The 12,677-nt window shown below is 37.6% G+C and overlaps 1 protein-coding gene across 1 annotated transcript in view; it reads right to left on the bottom strand.

The window, feature by feature from the left end:
- ZFAND3 (zinc finger AN1-type containing 3) overlaps positions 1-12,677 on the bottom strand; it is a 335,397-nt gene that overhangs the window by 50,488 nt on the left and 272,232 nt on the right. Inside the window, exon 4 of the mRNA XM_044250372.1 lies at positions 6,787-6,852. Within this exon, the coding sequence (XP_044106307.1) occupies positions 6,787-6,852 (66 nt within the window). The remainder of the gene's footprint in view (positions 1-6,786; positions 6,853-12,677) is intronic.

Below are 12,677 nucleotides of genomic sequence, written 5' to 3'. Positions count from 1 at the left end.
ATGGTTACATTAAATGCTAATAAAAAATGAAAGGTTTATATCTTCCCTAATAGTCTCCTGATGGGAACTTGCGTATTACATAAGTAGGTCAAATTTCTAATTTTCTGTCTTAAATGCTGATACTGCAGACCTGAGGGAAAAGCTATACCTGAAGGACCAAGGAGAAAGAATGAAACAGAGAACTGAATTACACCTGAACTCATACCCAAAGTCTCGTCTCTTTAAAGCACCAAAGCATCCTTTACAGAAGGGTCATGTAACAGTATGCAATATTGACCCATACAGCCGGTTGAGAAGTTTCCATGAATACTGATTGACTCTACCAGGAGATAAAACACACAACTGTAAGTATTTCTCAGATGTACAGGGCCACCTCTGATTTAACACTACCACCCTTTTGCTTCTGAATCAATTTAAAAGATCTTATATAAACCTCCTGGTAATATAAGCAACCATGAAACATTTCCCTTTAACTGGCTTCTGAACATGGATGTGAAAGTGTTCAGTACATCAATCTTCTCCTAACTCCAAGTGAAAGGGGGTTTCTTCCCTTGTCTTTGTAAGAACAGCCAATAACATAAGCAGCTTGTCTGAAAGAAGAGAGTCAATAAAATGCTGGCGGGGTGGGGGCGACAATGAGCAATACAAATGTATCTAGTTCATGTCACTGTTCATCATACTAAAAGAAAAACAGGTAACTCCAAAGGATTAATATGAGCTTTTGAAAGAAAAGGAAAAGGAATAGAAAGGGGGGGGAGAAAAATTTTATAAGCAAGGGATATACAGTTAAAAGGAATTAACATCCTTCTTATAACAGAGTGGAACTGATGATACTTTCTGGAAAAACCTTCCTTGATGTTTAATGGGACAGTTTCTAGTCCCATCTGCTTTCATCTCAGGCAATACTACACAGCTCCCTTATGGCCCCACAAATGGTTATTTTACTTGATAGTCTACTAATTATAATCACTATTTTTAACATACACACAGCATTTAAAACCCTAATTTTTCAATCATATCAGAGAAAATATTATTTATACAACATACTTGCTGGAAAAAGAGTAAAAGTAGATATAGATATGGGTAAATCAAAAGGCTACTGACAGTATCATCAAGTCTGTAAACTTGCTTATGTCTTTTTCCTTATTTTAACTTCTGAAATAAAGGGACTGACTACAGGGGTGCCTGGGTGGTTCAGCTGGTTCAGCAGTTGACCGGCTCAGGTCATGATCCCTAGGGTTTGGGGATGGAGCCATGAATCAGGCTCCCTGCTCAACAGGGAGTCTGCTTCTCCCTCTTCCTCTGCTGCTTCCCCTGCTTGCGTTCTCTCTCAAATAAATAAGTATAATCTTTTTTTTAAGGGACTATTAAAATGAAAACAACAAAATAAAGGCACATAAGAGTGGAAAACTAGGAAAGGCACAATTTCCTTTTTTGATATGCTAAAAAGTCTTCATATATTCAAGGTAGGGCCTAGAGCAAAGAATTGTTTAAAGCCCCTCTTTGAAGAAGTAGGGTCCGTGAGTTAGTCACTGTTCAAGGATCCTAGTGGAAACACATTTTTCTCCAAGAACATTTCAGACAAGACATGGTTCTGTCAATTACAGCTTACAATTTAAGGTTCATCAACATCAAGCGCCAACAAATGAAACACAAAACAACTTATTTCTTTTGCTGTAACTCTCTGTTTAAAAAAAAAAAAAAAGTCTTATGAAGAAAAAGTTAGGTCTTTAAACAAGAAATTCTATGAAAATGGAACAAACTTCCTTCCTGTCCCACAAGGCACTTTAAACACAAAAATAGGACCTTGTATATTCACCTAAACATCCAAATTATCTTCAAAATACAGTTATCTGATGGAGATGACCATAGCTTGGACTACATTCTGGCTTAAGGAGTAACTTGATAAAAAAGATGAAGGACAAAAGGGAATCTTCTGGCAGTCTGTCGCCAAGGAGAGTGAACTCTTTCTTTCACAATATACTCATTCTTGGCAGAAATGTTGTGAGAATTAACAAGGGAACATGTGCAAAACATTCTGAGCTTTTGGAAGAAACATAACCTCTCTCTAGTAATCTGAAGGTATGAAATGCTTTAACTCTCACATTCTAACCAAAAGCAACCTGAGACTTGGCAGCACTTCTCAACTCTTTGCTCACTATAGATACCCTGAAGCTCAACAAAGCCACACACAGCTTCACTTCATTTTTCTCTGCTTAAATACCACAAAGATTATAGTGCATTCTCCCCTGTCCCCCACCTAAAGATTACAAAGAGTTTAAATGTTAATAGTGCTATGTGGCTAAAAGCCAACATCTAAAGAAAAGCCTTTCTCACCTAGCTCACAAATACAAACTGATCTTTCATTTGCCATTACTGCTCCTTTCTGCAATCTGCTTATTAGACACACAGTTCTCACAAAGCAGTTTCTTAAAAAGAGTTCCCACTCTCATTTAATGGTTCCAGACCAACCACTCTAAAGCTCTGTCCACCTCTCTAAATTACAATACCCTCTAATCAAAAAGTAGTCACTTGAAAAATAAAGAGACATAATCAACCATTCCGGCCTTAATGTATAAAGGCCATGTAATAATGTGTCTAATGCTAATCTTCATATCTATTTGTCAAAGTACTAAGTACTCTGTACTCAAGTACAAAGAAATGACCTATTTGAGGTCAATTTTCTGAGTGTACATGCATTTCTAAAATACTTGACTACAGGGCGCCTGGGTGGCTCAGTGGGTTAAGCCGCTGCCTTCGGCTCAGGTCATGATCTCAGGGTCCTGGGATCGAGTCCCGCATTGGGCTCTCTGCTCAGCGGGGAGCCTGCTTCCTCCTCTCTCTCTCTCTGCCTGCCTCTCTGCCTACTTGTCATCTCTCTCTGTCAAGTAAATAAATAAAATCTTTAAAAAAAAAAATAAATAAAATAAAATAAAATACTTGACTACATTCCTTTAATTTTATATATATTTCTCTGTGAACTTGCTGGTTTTAAACTATGTGCATAGACTAATATATAATTATGAAATAAGTTTGGAAAACAGAAATTTTAAAAGGCTGAGATGAAGAGCTTTTATTATTTTCTCCCCATACCTCAGAGACTATTATTATATGCCCTTCTTCAGAGATCACTCATTTAAAGAACCACTTGAGGGGCACCTGGATGGTTCAGTGGGTTAAAGCCTCTGCCTTCAGCTTGGGTCAAGATCCTAGGATCCTGGGATCGAGCCCCACACTAGGCTCTCTGCTCAGCAGGGAGCCTGCTTCCTCATCCTCTCTCTCTCTGCCTGATTCTCTGCCTACTTGTGATCTCTATCTGTCAAATAAATAAATAAAAATCTTAAAAAAAAAAAACCACAACCACTTGATTCTAGCCTGAGTATCCTTTTTCTAATATAACATCATCATCATTATTATTATTATCTTTAGAGATGGAAGTCATAGGGGGAGTAGAGGAGTGGGAGAGGGAGAGAGACAATCTTAAGCAGGCTTCACATCCAGCATGGAGCCCAACATGGGACTTGATCTCACAACCCTGAGATCATAACCTGAGCCAAAATCAAGAATCAGACACTTAACCAACTGCACCATCACCCAGGCGCCCCTATAATGTCATTATTATGCTAGGAGCTGCTTTAGGTCCAAACTTGTATGGACAGATTGGCTGGGAAGAGTTGGTATAGTCTAATACAGAGGGTCTCACTCTACAGCTCATAAGAAATAACATGTGGTTGTATGGTAATTATTTACTGATCACCTACACCTGAAGCCCGTGTCTGAGAGATCTTTAGGAGAACTGAAGATATTCTTTAGTTGCGGTACCCACTATGGCAGAAGCACCACAGGGCATGTGTTAGAAGCACTGCGCCCTACTCTTGAAGACTAGACCTAAAGAAAAGAATACAAGATGCTCCAGCAACACAACAATAAGTAACTGGTGGTGATTCCCCCCCACCAAAATAATGCCCAGAATCCCCACAATGGGCAACCTTCTCATTCCAGGACAGAAAGATGGAAACAAAGACAGTCAACCTGTGATTCTCAAAGCAAATCACTTAATTTATCTCTGAAAGTAATGAAGCTCTGTCTTCTGAAGTCAGGACCCTTCTGTGTAAGGCAGAAGCCATTTGGTTAGTTTAAGAAGCCTGAGGGGACACAGGCAGGCTTTTGAAAAGAAGTATCACACTAGGAAATCTCTACTTTCCTTCAGGCTTTTTGGGAGTGACCTCCACAGTGCATTAATTTCCTTCCAAGCCAGAAAGTCTCAATCTCTTTTTAGTTAAGAGGTATTATATTCACTTAAAAGGAGGCCTGGGAATGTGTGATTGAGAACTCAACGCCTCCCTCATCATGTGCATTCTACCCTGAGTTCCTGATATAGTACTGACATGCAACAAAAAATGTGATCAACAGTATCAATTAATGAAACTAGATAACGGCAATCCATTCTGCTAAAAATAACTTCTATTCTACTCTTCTTTCTGCCTAAGATACATATTAATGTGATACCAACACCATAAACACCCACAGAATCTTTAGTGATTATAGTATGGTAGCAGGCCCCATTATTGAAGATTATGTGAGCTTTATGTCTATTTTTTCTCAAATCAAACCTATGAGAAAGAGTTTTCATCCCATTTTTCAGATGAAGAACACATTTTTAGATGTTAACTTATCCCAAATCACATTTTGTTAAGTGGCTAGGCTAGGATCTGACATCAGATCTGTTTCTAGAACTCAACATTTTTAGAACCACTTCACAATATGCAGTGTTTCAAAATCCTGTTTCTCTTTCTCCATATTTCACCAATGATATGTTTTTCCACTGACTGGCTGGGAGTGTAAGTGATTACAGTAAAATGTGATAAGCAGTAACATTATGTGGGGGGAAACTAACACAGGCTTTAGCATCTGAGAGATCTGTGTCCAACAAAGTAATGGTGACCAGAGGGGAGGTGGGTGGTGGTATGGGTGAAATAGGTGATGAGGATTAAGATAATACTTAGCAGGATGAACACTGAGTAATGAAGAGAAATGCTGAATTGCTATACTGTACACCTGAAACAAATGTAACACTGTATGTTACCTCTACTAGAAATTAAATTTAGACACTTAAAAGAATAAAAGATTTGTGTTCAAGTCCTGACTCTACTGCTTATATTACCACTCCAGAAAAACTTAACTTTCTGAGTGCCCATTTTTGTCATCTATAAAAGAGAAATAATTATCTTACAGAACCGTTCTGAAGATTAAGGGAGCATGTATATAAAACATATTGAATGGTGCCTGGTAATTTAGTAAGCATGCAGTAAATACTGTGATTATTTTTAGATAAACGAAATTATATGGGAGCAGAGAGAGGAAAGAGATCTGTCTAGAAAATGAAGGAAGAAAGCACATGATTCAGGAAGGGTTCCTACTAATATCAGCGTCTACACTGAGCACATGAGTCTCCTTTCTAAATCTCTCCGATGACCCAATGTACTTGAAGCCCATTCCTTGACTACCTCAACATGTTAGTAGTGCCAATGGTAAACTCTACTCTGAGAACCAAGACTGGAAGAAAGGAATGAAGAAAGACTAAGTATACTGGTGCATGTTAAGTGTTGGGCCTGAAATCAAAGGGCTCTGAGTGTTTTCAAGCTTCTGGCTAGAGTGGGTATAGGAAGCTGGCTCTCTTAACTTCCCACTGATCAGTCAGGATGGCCTTACCCAAGGGCACAGCTTTCTTCTATCTCAACCAGAACTACCCAGGAGAGCTCAGGTACTGGGCACAGGAAGGATGAGAGCATACTAGTACAATCTCACATACTCCCTGCCCCATCTCAAAATTGGTAGAGAAGAGTAAAATTAAATTCCTTAGAGTTCAATGCCTAGACGTTACTCTGAAACCATGCAAGGACAGGCCCTGTTTCAGGTTTAACATCAAAACTAGGAGCATTTAAAGGGACTGAGGCTTCAGTTTAACTTTGTACACAGAAATAGTTTGTGTTATTTCTGCTGGGGAGTTTAAAGGACTTTTTAAGTTATGGAAAAGACTCTATGACCTCTGAAAAAAACAATATAATTAGTTTGACTCTTCCAAATAAAATTTTTAAGATATTTTAAATTTAAGGCAGCATTACTAGAAAAGGCAAATAATGTTTAAAATAAACTAAGCTACAGACTAAGGGAGCAATGGGCATTACGACTGTTCTTTAGAAAGCTACAATACTCATGACTTCATGTTTAATAAAAATATCACAGAAGCACAGACGTGTGTTTGGGATTCTATGCACCTAAAAAGAATGATTTCAGCATACCCCTCAGCTTTAAGATGAATGGGAGAAAATAATTTTCTAAAACTATTAGGATACTGTAATTGTCAAGTTAAAACATTATCTGTACTACAAAATTTCTTTCACCCTCCAGCTCCACTATTTAAATAATGTTTTTGTAGTAGGTCCAAGACTTAGACAAATTAGACACAGGCCAGAAACTAGGCAATTATCTGTATTTTACATATGTTTCATGTCTTAACAATACTCTTCAAACATTAAGTAGATAAATTTTAATGTCCCTCTTCTTGGTTCTAGCTGCCAGCATTAACTCAACTTGACCTCAAAGAGCACAACTCTGACCCCTGTTCACTCCACCTTACTCCCAATACTTAGCACGTAATACACCACTTGACAGCTGATGGAAGAAATTAGAGAGTACCCTGGAAAGACACCATGTTAAAACCAGTAGCTAATTTGTATGAGGAATCCAGATAAGAATGAATCCAGATAAGAATGATGTACGTACCTGTACCACAGGATCTTTTGGTTGGTGTGATTAACGAGACATGAGCTGTGTCTGTGCATGGCCCACCTAGAAACAGAAAGGCAGGCACGTCAGTCGGGACATATCTTCTACATGCCCAAAGTTGCTATCTTGGATAAAGAGAAACTGAAAACAAAGCAGGGATCAACCTGAAAATATGCATGAAGAGGAGCAACAGGAAAGAAGGAAGCGGCTGGTGAAGGTGGTAGAGGAAGGTTAATTCTAAGGACCCTATTTCAGTTCAGCTATTTAGACCATAGGTCCATATTCTTTCTATATCATAACATGCTTTTCATAAAAAACAATGGAGTTTAATAATGTTCAAGAGTTGAGGATAAAATTTTAATTAGAATTCCAATCCACATGAGAGGAAACTACCAGGTAAGTTTGGGGAGATGAGTTTTTCCACAGAGCAAAAGCAGGAGCACTCCCTCTGAAGTTGATCTCAGTGGTCATCCCACCTTTGAATTTATTGCAAAACTAGCCTTACTTAAAGAGGGGAAACTCCCTAAGGAACAAAACACTGTTTTATAAAAAACTAAGGATCATTTTAATATATAAAGAGAATTACTGAATAAGGAATACTATCTAGCTTAATTGTAAGAATATGATAGGAAGAGAAGCCTTTTATGGAATCTTTGTGAGCCTAGGTATCTGGTAGATAAGCATAAGTCAAGAGTATACAAGAGATACAGTCAGTTACTGAGTGAGGGCTTGAAAAGCAGTAAATTTCACTCTCCAGAATCAGGACCACCAACAAATTCTTAAGTTGATACTGATATATACTCCAATCGTCCCATATTGGAGACCATGCCCTACCTTCTGAAATAGGAAGTTGCTGTATAAACATGAATACCAGTGTTTCTCGAAATGCCCTAAGAGGACCAGTGATGATGATCATAAAGGAATAAAACACACAAGCAAATGTTAGAGTATTCTGAAAAGGTTCCTCAGGTGATGATGACTGGCAAAGGGAAACATGATTTCTTGGCATACTTGTATGCCAACTATGATGACTTCTGATCACAGAAGTTACCCATTAAAAAGAAAAAAGAAGAGCGAGCTCTGAGCCTTATTCTTAGAGTTTTTGGTTTTGGGACCCAGAGATCCCACCTACGAAGTTCATTAGTCCACTTTATCCTACACCAAGGATGTAACAGCAGCTAACTTTAGTGGGTTTAAGACACAGAGGGGAAAAAGGAAAAGGAAGGAAAAACCAAGCTGAGTGTATTGTTACTGTCAAAGAGTACTTAGAAAATCCTACTGTGTGCCACCACATGGGATAGTCTCATGCTCAGGGAGCTTCTAATCCTTTTAGGAAGGCAAGTTTTGTGTACATAAATAAAGAACAATACATGACAGTAATAAAGAGTTAAATGTGAAATGACTAATAAGTGCCAAAGAATATGGAACAAACAATAAATGCTAAATGTAATCAGGAAGAACAATATTCAATGTTGGCCAGCATCTCCTAGAAATACTTCTCAAAAATTTGAAAATGAGGCAAGAATTTTCTTGAGGCAAGAATAAACGGAAAGTTAGAAAGGCCACAGAGAGCAAGGTGTTTCAGTTGAAAAATTTTTCCACAAACATCACAGTCACTAGAGAAAGCTTAACATCCTGAAATTCCAGAGTCCATTGGAATTGTGACATTAAAAATAGGAACATGAGGGACGCCTGGGTGGCTCAGTTGGTTGGACGACTGCCTTCGGCTCAGGTCATGATCCCGGAGTCCCGGGATCGAGTCCCACATCAGGCTCCCAGCTCCATGGGGAGTCTGCTTCGCTCTCTGACCTTCTCCTTGCTCATGCTCTCTCTCACTGTCTATCTCTCAAATAAATAAATAAATAAAATATTAAAAAAAAAAAAAGGAACATGAAGTGACAATGAACTGTAGGAAAATTTGACACAAATTCCTTATCTATTAAGAACTGTCTGGAAGACTTCTACAGATACATAAAAACACGTTGGCTTTTTCCTCCATATGAGTTTTGTGATTTGGGTTTTTGTTGTTGTTAACTGAAGCATTCTTGTTTCTAAGGAATTACAGGCTGTTATAAAGACTTAATTTAAAGTCGTGCAACTACCTCCTACTTGCTGAGTAATCCGGGATAAGTTTAACAAAAAAGCAGGGATAGTAAATTGCCTATAAGCCACAGTGTTGATGAGACAGTCTGTACAAAAAGACTTCCTAAAGTATAAAGCTTTATATTATGTGACACTTTATCACCAGATTTTATGTTCCCAGGAGCCAAGACCTACCTTGTCATCTATTCTTGGGTTATGACTATGTGAACAGTGGACAATTAATAGTGTTTATTAAATAACCACTACAAGCTGCTTAATGAAATCAGGAAAGTAATGTGTCTTTAAAAAAAAAATCTTTTTTTTTTAATTGAGGTATTACATGGGGTGCCTGGCTGGCTCAGTCGGTAGAGCATGTAACTCTTGATCTTGGGTTCATGAGTTCAATCCCTGCATTGGGAGTGGTTTACTTGATTTAAAAAAAAAAAAAAAAAGTTCAGGAGGTATTACAGAAAGCATGAAATACTACAATGAAGTGCACAAATCTTAAATAGACACACTGAAGGGTTTCAACGTATACGTATTTGTGTTAACAACCATCAGAAAAAATATTAGAACATCTCCAGAATCTAGAAAGGTCAAAGGGGCATTTTCAAAATAGAGATTCCCAGACCCAGACTCTGGAAATTTTGCTGCAGTAGGTGGGTGTGGGCAAAGAACTGATTTTAGCACACATTTTAAAAACATCTGAACACAATGTAAATATTAACAGCCCAATCAGTTCCAATTTCTGATAACATTTTCTTTAACTCCAAGCTCAGTATCTGGCCAAGATCACTGAGTACCTACAACATCATGAGCTGCAAGGAGCACAAGATTCCATAACTATCAGAATACATTTTTTTAAAAGGACATAAAATAATTCACCCAGTAAAATTATTAGAGAAGGGAGGAATTGGTCAAATCAAAGCCCCTGAAGAAATTTAGCTGGGACTCATGAATTAACACTACCATATTTACAAATGTAATCTTTACCTCAATCTGTGGCTTCAGAGTTGATCGTTTTTAAAATTCCTAATGAATGAATTTCTGTAGGTTTTGGCAAATACGCAAAGTAACTTTAAGGCTACCTTGCATATCTCAATATGCATCATCATGAAAGTGTTCTCCAGAGAGCTTGTTAAACTAACAACTCAATCCAATGTATTCACTACATTATAGAAAAGTACAAATGGAACCACAGTTGAGGCAAAACAAATTGACAGCATGAGTAACTAGCAGTGATAATATATCCTAGCTTTGGTAACTGGACAATATTATAAACAGAAAGCTTGGAATTAAGTTTGGTCTGGAAGACTACAACCTATGAAACTCTTTAAAATCCAGAATGGATGCCTATGAGCACTGCACATATACTCTACACTAATTGTGCTGTCATACAAAATTCCTATACTCCCAAATAGTTATCACAGGAGATTATATCTACTTCTACACAATTATAGATCTTCCTCAACTTACAATGGGGTTATGTCCCAATAAAGCCATCATAAGTTGAAAATTGTAAGGTGGAAATGCATTTAATACACCTAACCTACTAAATATTATAGTTAGCATAGCTTATCTTAAGTGTGCTCAGAACACCTCCATTAACCTACATTTGGGCAAAATCATCTAACACAAAGCCCAAAGTCTTGAATACCTCATGTTATTTATTGAATAATGTACTGAAAGTGAGAAACAGAATGGTTGTGCGGGTACAGAATGGTTCTAAGTGTATGGCTGTTTACCCTTGTGAAGGTGAAGCTAACTGGGAGCTGTTCTCCCTGCTGCTGCCCAGCACCATGAGAGAGGGTATCATACCATATACCATTAGCCTAGGGAAAGATGCAAATTTAAAGTTCGCCCAAGAAAAGATCCAAATTCAAAGTTCAAATATGGTTTCTACTGAATGGATATGGCTTTCACACCATCCTAAAGCCTAAAAATCTTAAATTGAACCACTGTTAGGTCAGGGATCATCTATAATTCCAAATCAATTCTGTTAAAATGAAAACAGAAAATTAAGGAACACTCAAGGGGAACCTTTTCAAGTTTTTGTCTACATACAACATGGGTGCCATGTGGGTATAGCAAACAAAATAATTTGGGGAGTTGATATAAGAGTCAAAGTCAGGGCACTTGCACTATCAAGGAATGGACTTGGCTTTTCTTTACTGAGCTTTCTAATGCCTGATGGTAGCAAATGGTCCAATAAGTCATTGTAAACCCTGCTCTATTTTGGCCCTTCTTCCTCTTTGCAAACAGGAGGGTAGACAGAGCTAACAGCTGAAGAGCAAGGTGAGGAAGCCTCTTCATAACTGCATTCTATAAATGAATGTGATGAATGTGTATATGCTTGTGTTTTACGTGTTCAGTGTGATCACAGTTCAGAAAAGAAATATATCTCTAAGCACAGAACTATTTACACCATTACCCTGTAGTGTATGGTAGTGGCAAGTGAGTTTGGAAAATAAGTTCTGGGTTTTTAAGTATTAAAAAAAAAAAACTAAACCCACAGTTAAAATTCCTCATTTAATGAAAGGCTCTCTGGGGATTCTGAACCAAATGATATTAAGATTAAGCAAACGAAACCAAATTTTAGGCAATTACTATGAGTTCTCTTTGCTTTCTTTTGCTACAGTGTATTAAATATCTTTTTTTTCAAATTTCTTCATTATCTGCAGATACTTAATGACAGATTATCATTTTGCATTTGATGTTATATTCAAGGACTTTTTCCTAAGTTTCAACAATTTAGAGCCTGAAATTTACAAGTAAATAATGTCTGTGGTAGTTTGTGGTTTGTGAACAGAAGTCAGAATACTCCGTTCTGTCTTCTAAGGATGTTTCTATTCTTGTATTAAAGGTATCATACATTATGTAGCACTATGGGTTGCATTTGCAATTCCACGTGAGAGGCATGAAATATAATTCTTCAGCTGTATTTCCAACAAGAAGTATTTATAGCATTTCTAAAAGCCCAGTGGATTTTCTTGGAGAAACAGTACTAATTTCAGGCCTGTACAGTTGAAGACGGGGCAAATCTGCATACTAACTTCACTATAACCTGCAAATCCAGAAAAACTGAACAAAGGTACCCATTAACTACCGAACACTCATATTTCAAGCTGAAGTGGCAGAATTCTCAAATTTTCTGTCAGCCTCCTATGGAGTTAATGGTCAAAAAAACCTCAGAGCCTACCCATGTAGTAGTCAGTCCCACAGACTGGTTGAAGATTACGACTCAAGGAGGAAGCAGAGAACACAGTCCTGGAAGCAGCTGTGTTTAGGATGGCAATCATCTTAGGCACTCCAAATCTAAGGCTAAGTAAATACAGAAAAACAGTATTTCTCCTTAACCTTGAAAATAATAGAGATCAACAATCTACCCAGAAGGTTTTCTTAAAACAGCTATGATGACTGGTTATTTTTGGTTCCTAGATCCACAGGGTTCATTGGCTGCAGTTATACCACGTGTTAAAGCACAGCAATTTAGAAAAATGGACTGTCAAGGAGTCAGTCAGCTAAAAACTGCCAGAAGTTCAATAATCAAACAAATATTCTACTATCAACTCTTTCATGGTAACTGGAAAACATTAATACACAAAAATAGCCATTCCTTTGCAGATTCATAACACCTCACTATTCTTGCTTAATTAACATGACATTTACATAACAGTATCTAATTAATTTCCAACTAAAGGCACTATGGGCTAATTAGAAATGCATCATCCTTTTTAACCAGCTTCAATTCCACTCTCTCATAATCTGCACACTGTTTACCACGCAGCATCTCACTTCTCTAGGCT

This window comes from Neovison vison, chromosome 1 (assembly GCF_020171115.1).
Source record: "Neovison vison isolate M4711 chromosome 1, ASM_NN_V1, whole genome shotgun sequence".
Taxonomy (NCBI): domain Eukaryota; kingdom Metazoa; phylum Chordata; class Mammalia; order Carnivora; family Mustelidae; genus Neogale; species Neogale vison.
Note: the sequence above shows the minus strand (reverse complement) of the source record. Positions and strands in the feature narration are given on the sequence as shown.